Source organism: Myxocyprinus asiaticus, chromosome 31 (assembly GCF_019703515.2).
Source record: "Myxocyprinus asiaticus isolate MX2 ecotype Aquarium Trade chromosome 31, UBuf_Myxa_2, whole genome shotgun sequence".
In the NCBI taxonomy this organism is placed as follows: domain Eukaryota; kingdom Metazoa; phylum Chordata; class Actinopteri; order Cypriniformes; family Catostomidae; genus Myxocyprinus; species Myxocyprinus asiaticus.
Genome location: NC_059374.1, coordinates 24,996,968 through 25,016,849, shown reverse-complemented (window position 1 = coordinate 25,016,849; position 19,882 = coordinate 24,996,968). Strand labels below are relative to the sequence as shown.

Here is a 19,882-nt window from a genome sequence, read left to right as displayed (position 1 = left end):
TGACTAATCACTCGGTAGCTGCAGTAAAATGCCATCATGATAGTGTTGATTGGCTGATGGCACCACAAGCAGTCCCAAGCCCTTCATTAGCAACTATAACTAATCTATGATGTGAAAGACAACAGACACTGACAGGGAAAAGTAGAAGTTCATTTCATGCTTTTGAGAGCCCTCCAAAAAAATCAATCACTGGCGAAACATCTGAAATATAATAAAATATTTGCAGTTTACATGTTGCTTTTAAAAGCTTTTATTTCATGTGAATACATGGCTATTTTGAAATGGCCATCAATGAGGAGAGTCTTGTGCCCCCAGATGGTGTAGTTATGGCAACTACCAGCAGAGGCTAACTGAGCCATGAAAATGAGCTTAACCTTACCCCTTGGTCAAGACTCTGTCAGTATGACTTTGAATAAGCAGTTACACTGATATTAATAACAGGTGATAATAGCCACTGTATACAAATTACATTTTTATACAGAAGACTATACAATGCATTCAATGTCAGTTAAGCTCATATTTAACTGTACACTTTGATTTAATTGTGTTATCAATATGAAATGCCATATAAAGCCATCTGAATACTTGGAGAGTGTGGTGCTGTGTGAAATCTTTCTGTACTAGATTTAATCTTTTGCAGTGCAGCAGGACTTGCCGTATCAATTTAACACAATGATTACTCTGCCAGTGCTGTCATGGTCTGTGAAAAGATTAATTCTATCACACATTACAAATGAGAAATCCATTAACAGCATATTAAATTGTCTGCTGCTTCCATTTTATTACCTCCAGCAAGAGCTCCTGATAAAACGTCAATTTCAGCCTGCTAATTTTAATCTTACTACTGTTGCATAAGTCACTTTTAGTTTGAATAGTACATGTTCATTGTAGAATGTTTCCTGAATGCAAGAGCTACTGCAAAATAGTAATAATAGATATGTTGTTTAAAATTGGAGATGACAAAATAAATCAAAGCCATTTACACCAGCTAAAAGGAATAGTTTACCCAAAAATCATAATTCTCTCATCATTTACTCACCCTTATGCCGTCTTAAACGCATATGACAAATGACTTTCTTCTGTGGAACACAAACAAATAAGTTATGATAGAGATATGGTGTGAATATACAGTATCCATACAATGGGGTCCAACAGTTTCAAACTCAAAAAAAGGACATAAAGGCATCAAATCATTATTAAATTGAATAATATATATATTAAAAAAAACCTTTCAAATAATTCTTTTTCTTAGTCTACTTCTCTCTGTATTTCTGAGTAGTTCTCAAGTTGTTTTGTTAATATGTCTCATGTATTTAATTTCTTATATCTGTGTGAAACAGATAGTGGAAGAGCATCCCAGTGTTGAGCAGAGTCGGCGGGCTCAGGCCGAGCCTATCAGTCTGGACAGCTGTCTGAAAGCCTTCACCAGTGAAGAAGAGCTGGGAGAGGATGAGCTCTATTACTGCTCCAAGTGCAAGACTCACCGCCTGGCCACCAAGAAGCTAGACCTCTGGAGGCTGCCCCCCATACTGGTCAGAAACACAAAATATTTCTTTGGCAGATTTTTTAAAGGTGCTACACACCTGTTTTGCTCAGAAAATCACATTACTATTATTTTGATACAAATTGAAAACATTTAAAATGTTACTTCGCCCAGACATTAAACTTCTGTCATCATTTGCTCACTTTCTTCTGTGGATCACAAATTTGTGATCCACAGAATTGGATCATTTCCCATTCTTTTCTCCCCAATTTGGAATGCGCAATCCCCAATGCGCTCTAAGTCCTCGTGGTGGCGTAGTGACTCGCCTCAATCCGGGTGGCGGAGGATGAATCTCCATTGCCTTCATATCTGAGATGTCAATCCGCGCATCTTATCACGTGGCTTGTTGAGCGCGTTACCGCGGAGATGTAGCACGTGTGGTGGCCCACGCTATTCACCGCGGCATCCATGAACAACTCACCACTTGCCCCACCGAGAATGAGAACCACACATTATAGCAACCACGAGGAGGTTACCCCATGTGACTCTATCCTCCCTAGCAACCGGGCCAATTTGGTTGCTTAGGAGACCTGGCTGGAGTCACTTAGCATGCCCTGGATTCGAACTTGCAACTCCAGGGGTGGTAGTCAGCGTCTATACTCGCTGAGCTACCCAGGCCACTCACACCCCGCCCCCGTTAGACAGAATGTTAACCCAGCCAGGGGTGGACCATGGACCATGGACCGAAGCCTGACCACCCCATTGGCCACCCCACTCGCAATTGCTGGTTGGTCATTTTTGGTCTTGGGCACAATTTAGTTAGTCTTTCTACACCAACAACCACCATCATAGACATTTCTAGTCACATATTGTGAGATTTGGTTGAACATGCGAGTGATTTACTTGCATTATAAAGGGTTGCCACATAGAGGGAATGATCAGTGTTGGTTAAGTTACTAAAAACAGTAATCCACTACAAATTACTAACCACTTCTCTAAAATTATAATCAGATTACTTTACTGATTACTTCATTGAAAAAGTAATCACATTACTAATTGCTACTTTTAAGTTACTTTCTAAAACACTTATTTCCAAAACATTTAGTTTTTCCACTCCACAAATTCAAAATGATGCCTATTTTCTCCTTGTTCATTGTCGCACAGGCTTCAGCTGTCACAGAAATGCAAACAGACAATTATATGAACATATTAATTCACATTTTAATTGTATTACACAAATATTTTTTTAGAAATATTTGTAACCAAAGTAATGTACTTAAAAGTAATTACTTTCAGTGAAAATCAGTAACTGTAATCTATTATTTTGTGCTTTAGTAATTGTGCAAGGCCATATCATGATTTCAAATTAATTCAATTGTTTGTGCAGCCTTAGTCATCACCTGGGTGTTTTTTATTACAGAAACTTCAATTGCATTTTGTTAGATTTACCCTGAATTGGTTTAATGTTTTTCTACTGTATGTCTTGTTTCAGATTGTTCATTTAAAACGCTTCCAGTTTGTCAACGGCCGTTGGATTAAGTCTCAGAAGATAGTGAAGTTTCCACGAGAGAGCTTCGACCCAAGTGCATTCCTGGCCCCACAGGAGGTGGCTCAGAGCATGGGTGGCCTGCAGAGCCAGAGCGAGTGCCTGGTAGAGGAGCTCCAGAAGCTGGAGAGAGGAGACTCCTCTGTATCTTCTGTCTCGACCACTACTGTGGCCAGTCCTCCCACCTCTGGCAAAGGTCTGTCTTTGTCCTCTCTCTTTCATTGTTGGCTTCTTAAATTAACATTAAGTGAGATTCTCTGGCCCTGTTTACACCTGGTATTTAAAAAAAGGTCTTCAGTGAACCAGTCTGAAGTGGTCAGCTGAGAGACATCGCAGTTTACACCTGGTGAACACTTGTGGATTTTGATTTCATCACCACATACAGTATATCACCCACAATGTCAGTGTGTTACTGTATGTTGATAAACTGTGAAAAAATGGTTGCGTTATTGTTTCAGGCACACCTTGCTCTATCAGAAGGGTGGGCAGCCCACTGAGCAGAAACAGCAGCCCCAGGAACACGGGGTGGAAACAGGGCCGACTGCGTCTGCCCCAGCTGGGCAGTAGACATCGGCTGTCCAACAGCAAAGAAAACCTGGATAGCAGTATCACATGCAGCAGCAAGGAGGGTGAGACAGAGCCAGAACAAGGCATAGTGACAGACGGTGAGAATCAGGGGACGGCCGTGCTGTCTGACACAAACACACAGGACTCCTGGTCACTGGATGCATCGAGCACAGACTATGATGTCATCATGGTGAATGGACTGGGACAAGACAGCAGTCAAAGTAATGGACACACAGATGTCAGCACCGAACTGGACACCCCTCACCAAAGAAATGACATCTGCCTGGAGCCCCTCTACAGTTTATATGCAATCTCAGTAAGTGGCTCTTGTCAGTGTTTTTCATTAGATAAAGTTGTATTTGGTGACTGGAAAAAAAAAAAAAATGTCCTTAAAGCTTTGATCACATTTCACTAAATACTTTGATGCTCAGTGGCGGACCTTCGTATAGGTAGTATACAATGGTGGCCAAAAATATTGGCACCCTTGGTAAATATGAGCAAAGAAGGCTGTGAAAAAAAAATCTGTATTATTTATCCTTTTGATCTTTCATTCAAAAAATTCACAAAATTCTATCCTTTAATTGAAGTAAAACAATTGAAAGAGGGGAAATATCTCATTATTAAATAAATATTTTTCTCCAAAACACATTGGCCACAATTATTGGCAACCCTAGATATTCTTATGAGTAAAATATATCTGAAGTATATTCCCATTCATATTTTAAATTTTTTAGTGCAACTGGGTGACTAGGAACATGAAATTGTTCAGCCATGACTTCCTGTTTCATAGGGGTATAAATATGAGGTAACACACAGGCCAAATTCCCTTAATCATCAATAACAATGGGTTAGACTAAAGAATATAGTTCTGATGTGTGGCAAAATGTTGTTGAGCTTCACAAAATAGGAAGTGGCTATAAGAAAATAGCCAAAGCATTGAAAATGCCCATTTCCACCATCAGGGCAATAATTAACAAGTTCCAATCAACTGGAGATGTTAAGAATTGGCTTGGAAAGGATGTGTGTCTATATTGTCTCCATGCACGGTGAGGAGGATGGTTCAAGTAGCCAAAGAATCTCCAAGGATCACAGCTGGAGAATTGCAGAAATTAGTTGGGTCTTGAGGTCAGAAAGTCCCAAACAAAATATCAGACATCACCTACATCATCACAAGTTTTTTGGGAGGGTTTTAAGAAAAAGCCTCTGCTCTCATCAAACAACAAACTCAAGTGTCTTCAGTTTGCCAGACACTACTGGAACTTCTGGGTACTTTAGTCAGATGAAACAAAAAAAAGAGCTTTTTGGCAGCGAACACCAGAGATGGGTTTGGCGTACACAGAGTTGAAGTAGTACCCAATGCCCATGGTTAAATATGTTGCTGGATCTTGAATGTTGTGGGGCTGTTTTTCTGCCAGAGGTCCTGGACATCTTGTTCGGATACATGGCATCACCGACTCTATCAAATACCAACAGATAAAAAATCAAAACCTGGCTGCCTCTGCAAGAAAGCTTACAATGGGCCCTAGTTGGATCTTCCAGCAGGAATTAATCAAAACAAACATCAGAATCAACACAAAAATGGTTCACTGACCACAGAATCAAGGTTCTGCCATGGCCATCCCAGTCCCCTGACATGAACCCCATAGAAAATTTCTGGGGTGAACTGAAGAGGAGAGTCCACCAACGTAGACCTCTGAATTTGAAGGATCTGTAGAGATTCTGTATGGACGAATGGTCTCAGATCAATTGCCAGGTGTTCTCCAACCTCATTTGGCATTATAAGAGAAGACTCAGAGCTGTTATCTTGGCAAAGGGAGGTTGCAAAAAGTATTGAATAAAAGGGTGCCAATAATTATGGCCAATGCGTTTTGGAGAAAAATATTTATTTAATAATGAGATATTTCCCCTCTTTCAATTGTTTTACTTCAGTTAAAGGTTAGATTTTTGTGATTTTTTTTTTAATGAAAGATCAAAAGGATAAATGATGCAGATTTTTTTTTCACAGCCTTCTTTGCTCATATTTACCAAGGGTGCCAATATTTTTGGCCACCACTGTAGATAGTATAGGTAGTCTTCTATGACAGCAATGTTCTCTGAAGCGCCCCCACATCATTGAACATTATCCAGTAGCGTGACAGTAGTTCAACTATTTTCACAAAAGTTTTCTGTCGATTTTCCAAGCTACTTTTTCTAACAAGTAATGGTGTAACATTGTATTGCTTACCTAAATTGTCCTCCCACTCTCTCTTGGGAAGTCCAGAATATTAAAGTGAATCGGTTCGTTTGGATGGTTGATGTTAATAAACCAATTCAAATAAATGATTCACTACGTCTTCTTTTTTTTGAAGCAAAGCAATTAGGTAATTTCAGCTGCTTATCACTATGTTTTCGACTTCATTAATATAAAAGTGTTTTATCAGTTGTATTTATCAATATAGTTTGTTTTATTGGGTATACATTTATTTGTTTATTTAAATGTTGCCACCCTGTTTCTTTAATGTAACTGTTTAATGTTAATGTTTTTGCGCCAAAGTGTATAAAAAGTATGCTTTAATTTAGTTAGATAGTTATTCGCAACTTTTTATTTTTTTGTGGGATTGGGGCCGACTCATGTCTGATCTCGTCTAGGGCACCATGTGAATCAGGACCACCACTGTCCACGCTTATTAAGAGTTGTTTAGCCCTCTACATTTCGAGTAAATCACTTGCATATGTGACCAAAGTTCGCTATTTTATTGTCGCTATGCAAATAAAAAAATGTCTGTTATTAGTCACTGTCTAGTAAATATTCAGATTGCATTTGCCAATGATTGAGTTGTGTTGTGGCAAAGATTAACTTTAGCACAGAGATCCTTTCACTGCGTGTTGTGCCTCATTAGTGCAAAAAGCGTGTAATGTAGTAAGTAGGGCTGGGTGGTATGGCTGTATATATCGTGGGGACTGAATAAAATGTCAGCCGGTAAAACATTTTCTATACTGTCTATATCGCGGTATGTAAATATCTGTTTGCACAATGCTCATCCTGGCTGCACGTGAGTCTGATAGCAATAGACAAACAGAGAAAATGAACACAGAACGTGTGAAGGGATTTATTTTTTGCATTTAAAGGCGCTGTTTTCTCACATTCATGGATGATCTCAGGTTCTTTTCAGTTTACATTCTGAGAGAAAATGAGAAAGAGCTTGTTAATAAAACACTGCGTTCTCCGTGGTGTGTAATGGACCATTCACCCTGCTGCTCTTTATAGTGTTTTTGACACCATCAAGCTTTCCTACCCTCACCTTTACCTCCGCAAACACGGAGAGAGAAGTGATCACACTGAGTAAATTCCCTCAGGAATTTTTAAATAAATGACACCTCAGTCAACAGTGCATTTTATATGCAGTAGGCAATATAGTTGCAAAAAATGTTTTGCAGTGTACAGTGGAAGGCTAAATTCAAAACAAATGGTGGGGTTTGTTCCAGAATAAAAAAGAAAATGCTGATGTTCAGTTACAGAGAGGCCTTTTCTCTCTCCGTGTTTGCAGGTGGGGGGGTCGCGGGTGTTGAGGTCACAAATATAATTGTCTTTATAAAGGCTTTAAATGCGATAAAGGCCCCAAATTTTTGTTTTTAAAAGATAAATTTTTTCAAACAGAAGTTTACACAGTACAAGACTACCACTGTGTCTGCATTGCTAGCAATTTGCCTGTTTTAGTCATCTTTTCTTTCTTTTTTGTGCTGTATCAAAGAAAAGATGAATATAATTTGAATCTGGCCATATCTGATTATTTGGGGGGAATAGTCCCCCTCAATGTATATCGTGGTTACGGCCCTGGGTGTGCCCAAAACGCATTTTATGGGTGAGTGTAATGTCACGTAAATATTATAGATGTAAATTGTTGCCTTAGAACCCACCAGTCAATGGAAACAATTATGTCACAGTGGTGAACTTCATGACCAAATTGTTTTCAATTCAGGACAGTAATATTGCTCATATCACACAAATTAAAGATTGTCATATATTGAGCCGAGCATGTTTATGTTCATTAAATCATACAATGAACCATAGTGCCAGAAGAGCTTGTTTTGACAGACAACAAAAAGAAAAGATTGCCAGTTACTAGTTTCAACATCATAGGCCTCACACGTCACTCTTCCCACAGTTCAGAACCACTGGAATGGACAGCAGCAATTAACTAATCTGACCACCAAAGACAACAATCTTAACCTGAATACACAAGGCAAATGTAACATAGACACAACAGGCTACATCCTTATTATTATTATTTTAAATGGACACTGAGCCCTAACCTTAGAACAATAAAACAGATACAACACAAGGACATGATTGACAGATTACCACTTTATATCCTCAGACTAACCAGAAACAATGACCTAGTATCAATAACACAGATTTTTAATAAATATATTAACTTACCTTGTCTCTTGTCTCTCCATGCAAATGAACATCTCCTTCACTTTGTTGTAAAAGTCGCCTGTTGAAGTTTTGATAGCCTATCTTTCTCGATTTTTAATTGAAATTAACTTTGCCAAATCCACAGAGATTGTCGATGCTTATACTGCAGATATCCATTTTTGCACTTAATGCATTAGTTACATGAACTTGAACGTGTTTACACAAAACTCAAATCTAGCCTATCAGATAGCGTGACTGAAGGAAGGAGCTTCTGATTGGCTTACTCATTTTGGTAAGCATGCTGACCTTGGCCATTTGTAGTAGCAGGCGTGATTCAATTTGAATGAACATGCAGTGTTGAATGGAAGGGTGGTAAACAATGGAATCAGAGAAAGCAGAACATAAAGTGCTTATACTTGAGGGTGGTGCCAAAGCGAATAAATGAATAACTGTCTGTGCTGCTCAACTGAGATGAAAGATGACGAATTTGAACGAAAACAGTTTATATTAACAATTATATTTAAATATTTCATAGGGTCATTTCTGTTAGGTAAGCACTGCATCCCTTTCTTATGTGGACGGCACGTCCCTGAATGTAGGCTATGGGCCTATCTTCATGTATATCTTTATCAACCAAAACATTTAAGAAAATTGATATATAATTTTTTGCTAATCGCCCACCCCTATCACATGGATATTTAATATAATATTTTGTTGATTTTCCGAAAGGAAAAAAAAATCTATATCGTGATATATACCGTTATCGTAATATAAAATTACTTATACTGTGATATTGAATTTTGGTCATATCGCCAAACCCTTGTAGTAAGTGTAAAAAATGTGTAAATATATAATTATTTAAAGGGGCAGTTATACATTATGAAATATTTTAACTTCAAACACTGTAAATATTGAGGAATTTAACAAATAAGCTCTTGCAGCATCTATAATTTATTTATTTATTTATGTATTTTTTTTTACATAGTACTTTTGATATAGAAGCACTTAAATGTTAGATGTGGAATTCTATTTTATTATTAGGATCCAGCCTTGTTAATATTTTGTGTTAAAAATGCATATGAAATTTCAAACATTGACATCAGCTTGTGTCATTATTATAAATGCAATTTCATGACATAAATTGATAGAACATGAAATGTGTACATTTTTAAAAAGCTAAACCAAAATATGAAATAAAATATACACTCGCTTACTATAACACGTGACGTCATTTGTATGAATACTATATATACTATATGTGACGATGCACTCTTCCTCGTTTGTTTAATATCTTTTTTAGTTGTCTGGTGAGTAAAAATAAACATTTCCTAGTCATAAGCGATTCTTTTCTCCAACGTTTCCATAGAGGGTTGTTAGATTTTAAATTCCATACAATACAATGCAACTAAATGTGTCACTTAACTAAGCAATATAAGTTTGATTTTGCAGTTCAAAAAGGATGATAGTGATATCAAGTAACTGTCATTTCAGACACAGTATGGACAGATTTTTTTTTGTTTTTGTTTTTTTTGCTCTACCAATGAAAATAGTTTGGTTACAGTGTTATAAACCATAGAAGTTGAATTCTATGGTGTGAATATGGACAAGGAATGCAACAGTGAAACATTCTTGGAACTCTGCTTGTCCATTCAAATGAGTGCACTGGAACTAACGGTTGTTTAATTACAAGTTGACAGTCAATACACAATAGCATATTGCACATCTACAACCATAGTGTTTCAGAGATATTTTTCTATTATCTCACTAAATCTGACTGTTGTATCTAGTAATTTATTATTTTAATTAAGAAACTGATTGAAGAATGTGTTGATATAATCTATAGTTGCATATAGGAGCTTTAAAGGTTTCTCTAAAGATTGTCTTTTTTTTTTTTTTTTTTTTTTTTTTATTACATTTTGACATCTCTTTGACACAAATTATATTGTTTTCCTTTTAGTGCCATTCAGGAATAATGGGAGGGGGACACTATGTGACTTATGCCAAAAACCCTAACGAAAAATGGTACTGTTACAACGACAGCAGCTGCAAGGTATGATCCCCGCTCTCTGTGTTTGTTCTTTGACGTCTCGGACATTATCATTGTTTAGCACACTTTGCAGCTTTCTGCACAGTGAGAACATGCAGATATTACTACATACATGGAAAATGTTCAGACAACAAAGTATTAATCAGCACTTGAAGCAAACTATTTCATGTGTTCTCTTCAGGAAGTTCAATCGGACGAAATTGACACAGATTCAGCTTACATCCTGTTCTACGAGCAGCAGGGAGTGGACTACTCACAGTTTTTGCCAAAAACAGAGGGCAAAAAGATGACAGACACCACTAGCATGGACGAAGACTTTGAATCAGACTACAAGAAGTACTGTGTGCTTCAGTGATGTCATGCTCTTCCACATAAAAAGACACTTGGTGAGTTCGTCAGTATGCCAGTGCAATGAAGAATGAAACGGCAGTGCTGCCCCAGAGGACCATCATTTGTGGAAGCGCAAAATATCAGTTAGTCGAGCGGCCTGTGTCACTGACTGTGCTTTCAGAATAGAGGTACCTGACACCTCAGTTAAATGAGTGAGGGGGTAAGTAAGAGACAACATGTGAACGAGTGAATAGAGAGAGAACTTTAGCGATTATGTCATTGTTGCCAAGCAAACAAAATTATTCAGTACTGGACTGGAAGTTAGCCAATCCCTTGATAGCATGATTATCAGACAAAATTGGGAGTTCTTTCACATTGCAGCCCACACATGCAAATCTAAAACTGCATAACGATAAAAAAAAATATATATGTGTTTATAGAACTGTATCAGACACAAGCTTTTGCTCCTTTATTGCTATTTTTTGGAACGCTAATAGCGAGAATCTATTATTTTAATTAGGAAATGCATTGATCTAAATTACAGCTATTAAAGAGCCCTAAAGATTTCTTAAATGTTTTTTTTTTTTTTCATGTTTTTGTTTTCATTTTTTTTTTCATGTTTTTATGTTGTTTTGTTTTCATTTTTGTTTCATGTTTATTAGTTGTTTTTTTTATGTTTTTATGTTGTTTTGTTTTCATTTTTGTTTCATGTTTATTAGGTTTTTTTTTCATGTTTTTATGTTGTTTTGTTTTCATTTTTGTTTCATGTTTATTAGTTGTTTTTTTTTTCATGTTTTTATGTTGTTTTGTTTTTATTTTTGTTTCATGTTTATTAGTTGTTTTTTTCATGTTTTTATGTTGTTTTGTTTTCATTTTTGTTTCACGTTTATTAGGTTTTTTTTCTTCATGTTTTTATGTTGTTTTGTTTTCATTTTTGTTTCATGTTTATTAGGTTTTTTTTTCATGTTTTTATGTTGTTTTGTTTTCATTTTTGTTTCACGTTTATTAGGTTTTTTTTCTTCATGTTTTTATGTTGTTTTGTTAATTTTTATTTCATGTTTTTGTTTTTTCATATTGTTTTGTTTTTGTTGGCTTTTGCCTGTCTTTTTTTTTTTTTCTATGTAATTTCCGTACACTACCTCACATTTTTGCCATTAATTGGCCGATTGTTAATTCAAAATCCATGTGACAGTATTATATCATTGGGGGGGCAGTAGACTACTTTCTTTATGGACAAAATTCACTTTTCAAAAAAGTTCCATAATATTTCATTTTAAAATAATTTTTTACCACTTAATAAAATATCCTCCCTCTGCTACGCTGCCAAATTATTCATATAAAATTATGTTGTTGTTTGCTTTTAAATCTTATTTAAGATGGTTTATTTTCATGCTTCATTTCTCTTTTAAAGAGTAAATGTTTAGCTTTATAATCTTTTTTGTTTGTTTTAAATTTTTTATAAGTTCATTTTATGCAGTAGTTCACTTTGCCTAAACTGGGGCTTTCAGACACGTTCACTTACTAGTCTTAGCAGTCAGATCAAACCACAGCGTCCTCTCAACAATAGTGCCATAAACATACATTGTTTTCCTGTTTTCACTGTAGTTCTTGCTTCACTACATACTGCTGACAGCAGAAACTAAAAACGGCAACCAGACACATATCTGATCAATGTTGTCTCACGAGGGAAACTTCACATGTCCAAGCCAAAGTTTTAAACTGGTCATGTACATAGTGTTAGGGAATTATTGAATCCTGTTGATGAAAGCATAAGAAAGAGGTCTGTTGTATGGACATTGTTATCTGTATGAATGTCTTGTTAGAATGGATGAAAATTTCACAACTTTTGCTCTTAGAGAACAGCATTCTACCTAAAGCGCTCAAATCTCTGGAGTTCTGTGTCGGAGGGTGTTCCAGGTTACTAGTAGCCTTTCTGTTGAACCAATCTTAATTACCACTGTGAAATATGTATGAAATATTGAATGGCTCTTATTTTTCATCAACTCATCAACTGAATGAGCTCCTCCTATGAGTGGGGTATTAAAACCTTTGGAAGTCATTGGGAATCATTCACCGATACCTATTTTGCTGCTGTAGTACTTTAAAAAATTGTACTTAAAAAATATTCTAACTTAATGTATGCCATCAAAGAAAGGTTTTATCCCTGCCGGAAAAAAGAGAAAATGTTTGTGAAATAAACGCAACTGTATTACTGTATGGTAATTAAAGTAATCAAGAGTAATGCAAATATGTTATATGAACTGTAAACAATTTGTAGATATTTAATGTTAAAAGAAATAAAATGGCTATCCAACACTGAAAATCAAAATGTACAAGATTGTCTTCCTAAACAATGTTTCACTCTTCTCTGATTGAAATCTGGCTTCACTTGGAATTATATGTGTGCTTTTAGTCTAACTAAAGGCTGCATTATTATTACAGTAATAGTAAACATACAGCTGAATATGAAACATTCACCGAATTTTTTGATACAGGGATAATATGGCAAAAATTATCACTTTTCAAGTAGTGCAATCAACTACTGATGTGTGTCTTTGTCCATGTTTGTTAGTCATAATTTTGTTAAATTAATTTTGATTGTATGTATTCATTTAATTAACTTTATTTTGTAAAGTGTTGTTTAAAGAATTACATTTACATTGCACTGACAAATGTACATACATGTTTTGTAAATAAACCAATGAAAAGGATGTATTTGAAAATTAACTGTACAAATGTACTTGTAGTTGTATATGGAGTGATACCGTTGATCTGTAACACTTATTCAAGAAACAAATTAAATGCAGCCAAATGCAGTAACGCTTGTGTCTCTATTGTTGCACAGATTTACATGAAAGGGAGTGTTTATTTAATGTGCATAGCTTGCTAGTGGCAAGGTGTTTCCTTGAACAGCAAAGAGGAAACCACACACCTCCCTCTGTTGGGCTCTTTACCGTCCAGTGCCATCAGTAAGACTTTCTTGAATTCAAGCCACATTTGACATTTTAACTAACCTAATACAGGACATCTACACTCCTTTCTTGATTGTGTCAGTTTTTCCTCCAGAATTTTTCCCTTGAGTGATATATGCAAACTAAACTCGATCACAATCATGATCACAAGACCTTGTGTGTGCGCTTGATGGGTCACATAGATTTTCGTAGTTTTTATATTTGGAGGCTAGCATGCTTTAGTCAGGAAATGCATCGACCTGCACACTGTGCTACTTATAGAAATGTTCTGCACTAAACCACAAGCGCTGTAGTCTAGAGCTGTGGCGTCTTGTTCTGAAGAGCACCTCACCCTCAGTGGTCTTCATGCATGCAGAAGAAGGGTAGAAAATGGTACGCATTATATAATGATTTTAGGCTGGGTTTAGGCTTTAAGATTGTGTGGAACTGCTGTTTCATTTTTTTCCTAAAAGGTAAGCAAAATATATTTATATTTTATATTTTCAGGTTTTACATTTAAGTTTTTTTATTATTATTATTATCATCAGGGCTTTTTAAAATTTTGCTTTGCTGTTTTGTTTTTTGCTTTGCTTTGCTTATTTTGTTTTGTGTTTTGTTTTTGCTTGCTTTTTTTTTGTTTATTTTTTTTTTTTTATTTATTTATTTTTTATTATTTATTTATTTTGCTTTGGGCTTTTGTTTTGTTTTTTGTTTTGTTTTTTATGTTTTGTTTTTTTTTGTTTTGAGGATATAAAATTAATCATATCAAAATCTGCCAAAGGGCTGTGATTCACTACACTTATAATCTTTTTTTTTCTTTCCCTCTTTTAGTACTGTTCGAATAGCTCTTTCAGATGACTTTAAAAATTTTGATGCTTTTTGTTTCATCATGACACATTTACATGGAGGATTCAGTAAGTATATTTGCATATACATTTGTTTCAATGGCTGTTAAACTGTATACACAATTTCATAATTAATAAGAGGACAAATGTATGCTTTATACAAATTAAGATTTATAATGCATACTAGAAACTGTTTCACTTTAATTGTTTGAGTATAATGGGGATTATCTGTTGTATTTCACATCTTTTACAGATGGCGTTGAACAAATCATACTAATCTCTCTCTATGCTGTTACTGTCCTCTTCATGATTGTGGTTGGATTCCTTTGCCTAAAAAAGTACATTTTATTAAGCACTACGTTTAAAAAATAATAAACTTGATATGATAAAACTTGAAGTCATGTTTTGTACTATTTATAAATTATCATTAAAACAATTTTATTACATTTAAAAATACAATATAAATCAGCACTGGTAACACTTTACAAAAAGGTTGTATTTGTTATCATGAACTAACAATGAAAAATACTTTTACAGCATTTATTAATCATGGTTAATGTTAATTTCAACATAAATTAATACATTGTTAACACAAATTTGTATACATCAACATTAGTTAACGCATCATGAACAAACAATGAACAATAATAAATGCTGTAAAATATATATTGTTCATTGTAAGTTCATGGTACTTAATGTTAACAATAACCTTATTGTAAAATGTTACCCAAGTATTACATTTACAAATTCTCAGCTTCTGTTTCTCTCCTAAGGTATCGGTCAATGAGGAAGATCATACGAGAGTTGAGACATGGGAGACCTGCTGTGAGCCTCCAAGTTCAAGATTCTCCCCCTCCGTCTACCATCGTCCTGGCCCCTCCTGAACCAGTGGACCACACTGCAGAAAGGCCATTACAACGACAACAAACAACAAATTACAAAAAGTCAAGCTGTAGATTACCCTGGAAGCCTCTCCAACAGGTATGCTACATCTTAGTTGAAAATCAACCTTTTTATTTTTGAATAACATAATAATTAGTGCAGATGCTTAAATTTAGCTTTAAGACACAAATATAAAATGTGTAAATGTATATAATATAGTCAAATGTGATTGATTTGACTTGTCTAGTGCTCAAACAATGATCTTCAGGTTCCCCGGTTCACAAAAGCAGACCTGAGCCTCATACAGCTCATGAAGGCGGGGAGAGAAGGGGTGTTCTACAAAGCTAGAATTACAAGGGGCACTTGTAAAGGCCACTCGATGATCACTTGCAAAATTGGAAAAGAAGGTAGAACAGCATGAGAAAGTATTTCACCACCATCTTACACATTTAAATGCATGCAGATGTTTTTTGTATCAAGATGTGTGAAAATCTTAAATATGATCTTTCAGTTGTTTAGATCATGTTTTGGCCATCACTTGCAGGTATCACCTCTAAGCAGATGGAAAATGAGGTGTCTATTATGAGAAAGCTGGCATATCATAAAAATGTAATGCAGCTGCTAGACTGGAATACAACAGAGGGTAAGACACACTGCTCTATTCTTGTGCTGTACTATTGCATTATGTGACTTTAATGAAGAATCTCTGTTGCAGCTATGCAGCAAAATATAATAATCAAAAATCCACTAATGAAAATGTACAAATCTATTTAGCATTTTTCAAATTTTGATAGTCTATTTTTCATTGAGTGAAAAGTTGAATTGATTGACTTAGTATTTGGTATGTCCTGCTTGTAATTTACCGACAACATGCGCTCAAGCTGGCATGGACTCCACAAGTTTGTGCAAAACCTGATGATGATCCATGTTGATTTAAGAATGTTCCAAAGAGCATCTTGTGTGCTTCAGTGGAAGCAAAGAAATCTGACCTTTCATACAAAGATATTAACCTAATCAATGTGACAATGTGCTTATCTGATGAGTGAGCTATAGTGCAGAATTTTAAATAGTTCTTATTCAACATAACATCCTAAAACTCCTAAACCTTTATTTCCACATTTAAATTAGATTTTGAATCCCATATGTTCAATGTGGAATTTTAAGCAGCACTATATATACAGAATATACTGTAAGAATGATATTTTGTTTTAACTATGTTAAAGGAATATTCTGGGTTCAATAAAAGTTAAGCTCAATCGAAAGCATTTGTGGCATGATGTTGATTACCACAAAAATGTTGACTTGTCCCTCCTTTAAAAAAAGGAAAAAATCTGGGTTACAGAGAGACACAATCAGTGACAGTACAAATTAATTAGTTGCTGTAATCTAATTATTTTTGGGACAAAAAGTATTGTAATACATGACATTTTTAAATTCTTGTAATCAGATTACAGTTACTGACTTTCAAGTACATTACTTGTGGGGGCTTGGGTAGCTCAGCGAGTAAAGACGCTGGCTACCACCCCTGGAGTCACGAGTTCGAATCCAGGGCGTGCTGAGTGACTCCAGCCAGGTCTCCTAAGCAACCAGGCCCGGATGCTAAGGAGGGTAGAGTCACATGGCGTAACCTCCTCGTGGTCACTATAACATTGTGAGCTGTGCGTGGGTGCAGTGTAGAATAGTGTGAAGTCTCCACGCGCTATGTTTCCGCGGTAACGCATTCAACAAGCCATGTGATAAAATGCGCAGATTGACCTCTCAGACCCGGAGGCAACTGAGATTCATCCTCCGCCACCCGGATTGAGGCGAGTCACTACATCACCACGAGGACTTAGAGTGCATTGGGAATTGGGCACTCCAAATTGGGAGAAAAATGGGAGAGAAAAAAAAAAAGTACATTACTTGGGTTACAAATATTTCTTTTGTGTAATACAGTTAGAATATAAATGTATATGCTCATATGTACGTCTTTTTGTGTTCCTGTGACAGCTGAAGCATGTGCGACAATTAACAAGTAGAAAATAGACATTATTTAGAATTTGTTGAGTGGAAAAACTAAAAACATTTTGTGACAAGTGTTTTAGAAAGTAATGTCAACGTAATTAGTAATGTGATAACTTTTTCAATAAAAATAATAAGTAATCTGATTATAACTTTAGAGAAGTAGTTAGTCATTTGTAGTGGATAATTTACCCAACACTGCTTACAGTGGAAGTGAATGGGGCCAACCCGTAAACATTAAAATACTCGCTGTTTCAAAAGTATAGCCACAAGACAAACAATATGTGTATTAACGTGATTTTAGTGCAATTACACCGCTTATTAACCTTTTCTGTGTGAAGTTATATCAACAACTTTACAGCTCAAATAATGCACAAGTTTTAACAGAAGAATGAATCTTAAGTGTTTCTATAAAATTTTCAGCTTCACATTTCTGCTTTTAAACCCTATAAAAATTGGCCCCATTGACTTCCATTGTAAGTGCCTCACTGTAAAAGGAGAGACGAGTCAAAATGAATTTTTGTGGTAATCAACATTATGCCACAAATGCTGTCGATTGAGCTAAACTTGTACTGAACCAGGAATATTCCTTTGACAAACCCATTCGTACATGTTAACACACAGTCAATATTGAAATGCGATATTGCAAGCATTTCCTCTCATTTAATATTATTTGCATTCATTTTAGAGAAACTTGTCAAACTTATATAATAAAATATACTAATGTAGTTTTTTTCCATCATGTGACCAAAATGGTGTCTGTTTCCTCAGAGCCGTATATGCTGATCATGGAGTTCATAAGCTACGGCACGCTGCGCAGTTTTGTTCAGAAACACAGAGAGAATCTGAGCACCGACCCTGAACTGCAGAACCAATTCACTATCGCATCCTACCACATCGCCTTGGCCATGGAACACTTGCGCTCAAAAATGGTACCACAAGTGGGCACACACAATAGAGCTAAACTCAAAGTGATGAGAGAATGAATGATTTTGGATGTTTTCTGTGCACTCTCCAGATAGTGCACTGTGACCTTGCCTTGAGGAATATTCTGGTGAGTCGTTTCCCCTGGGAGGTGAAAGTAACAGAGTTTGGCCTGGCCAGGGACTTGACCCGCATGAGGAGTAGGCGCAGTAGCAGGAAAAAACAACACAAGGTGAACTAATAACCAGTGACAGCTGTTCTAGCCAGGATCCACATTGATCATTCTCCTAAATGTGTCTCTCCCCAATGTTATTAGGATCGTGTGCCACTGCGCTGGTACCCTCCGGAGTATTTCCGGAACAACTACTATAGCTTTAAGGGAGATGTCTGGGCATTTGGTATTTTGCTGTGGGAAATGCAAACATTTGGTGAGAAATATCTGATAATTGGTCCATAAACAAGATTTTTGCTTTTAATTAATCAAAATTTTCACAAATTGAATAGCCATTATTGGATTTATTGGATTTTATATTTCACAGGAACCTTACCTTACCCAAACCTGAACTCATCTGAGCAAGTGGTGTACAATATCTGTGCTGGAAATAAGAATGCTGTTCCCAGCACCTGCCGTCCAGAGATGTGAGTTAGAATGATTTATTGTCATTGCAATAGGCCTATTGTTATTGTCAAAATGCTGAAAAAATGTTAATATGGTGCTTTGTGTTTTCAATAATTATTGGAATTAATGTTCTATTTAAAATGTAGAGAACAGGTCATGCAAGACTGCTGGTTGGATCCTTACACGTCCAGACCTTCGTTTACAGACATTGTCAGAATACTGGAGAATATTGTGGAAAGTGACGGGGTGAGTCACCATAGGCTTTGATTCATTCTGAAATCTTTATACCTTTGTCCTGCAGATAAGTGATAAGGCATTATCGATCTGTTGCAGGATTATGTGGACGTTAGCAACCAAAGGGTCATGAATGCAGAAGGCACTGAACAAAAATAAGCAACTCATTGCTTCACACACACCTAATAACCAGGGGTGGTACTAGGATGTGATCTTTGGGGGGGCATTTTGATTTTAAGGTGGGCAGCTGTTTATCTCTTTGTCGTACGGGGGGTGCTACTCCTTGATCATTTCGCTTGGGTTGGTCCCCTTGATCGTGTTTCGCCATTGGTACCGGGAGCATCAGAAGTGTTGGTGGGGGAGAGGGGGGGCAATGCTAGGGGCAATGCCCCTTAGACCTAGCCATGCTATTAACTCAATTAATTTTGTGACAACGTTTCTAATGTAACACTGTTTATTGTGTACATACTTTTTAACAATGTTTGTATATAAGGACATTACACAACTCTAAATACCAAATGTTAATATTTTGAGACGTTTCCTTAGACAATTTTGAAAATAAAATCTTCCAAACATTATCACATCTTTTGTGATGAAAACGTATTAACTCAATATAATTTATTGATAAATGTTTAAAGGGATAGTAACCCAAAAATGAAAATTCTCTCATCATTACTCTCTCATGCCATCGTTAGAAGTGATATGATAGGTGTGGGTGAGAAACAGATTAATATTTAAATAATTTTTCTATAAATCTCCACCTTTGACCAGCCCCGACCAGTGGGTGGGGATATGCACGAAGAATGCGAATTACCCAAAAACAAAAGAAGAATGTGAAAGTGAAAGTGGAGATTTATGGTTAAAAAAATATATATATATTGATCTGTTTTTCACCCACATCTATCATATCGCTTCAAAAGATATTAATTTAACCACTGGAGTTGTATGGATTACTTTTATGCTGCCTTCATGTGATTTTTGGAGATTCATAATTCTGGTCACCATTCACTTGTATTGTATGGACCTACCATGCTGAGATATTCTTCAAAAAATC

General features: G+C 36.0%; 2 protein-coding genes across 7 annotated transcripts in view; both read left to right on the top strand.

Annotated features, from left to right (window-relative positions):
• The window catches only part of LOC127422412 (ubiquitin carboxyl-terminal hydrolase 32-like), a 93,893-nt gene extending 80,705 nt beyond the window's left edge, over positions 1–13,188 (top strand). For 2 of the 4 annotated variants that reach the window (XM_051665919.1, XM_051665916.1), the window contains exons 30-35: positions 1,341–1,532; positions 2,976–3,225; positions 3,488–3,912; positions 9,953–10,045; positions 10,224–11,265; positions 11,325–13,188. In XM_051665919.1, the coding sequence (XP_051521879.1) occupies positions 1,341–1,532; positions 2,976–3,225; positions 3,488–3,912; positions 9,953–10,045; positions 10,224–10,397 (1,134 nt within the window). In that variant the 3' untranslated portion in view covers positions 10,398–11,265; positions 11,325–13,188. The remainder of the gene's footprint in view (positions 1–1,340; positions 1,533–2,975; positions 3,226–3,487; positions 3,913–9,952; positions 10,046–10,223; positions 11,266–11,324) is intronic. The other 2 variants (XM_051665917.1, XM_051665918.1) reach the window with 2 other exon arrangements.
• A 123-nt stretch (positions 13,189–13,311) lies between these two features.
• Positions 13,312–19,425, top strand: LOC127422418 (fibroblast growth factor receptor homolog 1-like). 3 transcript variants are annotated; one of them, XM_051665927.1, is made up of 12 exons: positions 13,312–13,716; positions 14,155–14,237; positions 14,422–14,506; positions 14,942–15,149; positions 15,319–15,457; positions 15,595–15,693; positions 17,823–17,983; positions 18,070–18,207; positions 18,292–18,403; positions 18,515–18,614; positions 18,741–18,840; positions 18,928–19,425. In XM_051665927.1, the coding sequence occupies exons 1-12, from the start codon at positions 13,694–13,696 to the stop codon at positions 18,985–18,987; spliced, it is 1,308 nt and encodes a 435-aa protein (XP_051521887.1). In that variant the 5' UTR covers positions 13,312–13,693; the 3' UTR covers positions 18,988–19,425. The 3 variants fall into 3 exon arrangements, with proteins under 3 accessions (XP_051521887.1, XP_051521886.1, XP_051521888.1); XM_051665926.1 differs by having other exon boundaries at positions 13,317–13,716; positions 15,298–15,457; positions 18,928–19,423; XM_051665928.1 differs by having other exon boundaries at positions 13,366–13,796; positions 15,298–15,457; positions 18,928–19,418.
• Positions 19,426–19,882: the final 457 nt, after the last annotated feature.

Excerpts from the sequence above, each read along its gene's own strand:
- LOC127422418 (XM_051665926.1), top strand. The coding sequence starts at position 13,694 with ATGCAGAAGAAGGGTAGAAAATG. Across the intron at positions 13,717-14,154 it reads CAGAAGAAGGGTAGAAAATG|TACTGTTCGAATAGCTCTTT; the intron begins GTACGCATTATA and ends TCCCTCTTTTAG. Across the intron at positions 14,238-14,421 it reads ACATTTACATGGAGGATTCA|ATGGCGTTGAACAAATCATA; the intron begins GTAAGTATATTT and ends CATCTTTTACAG.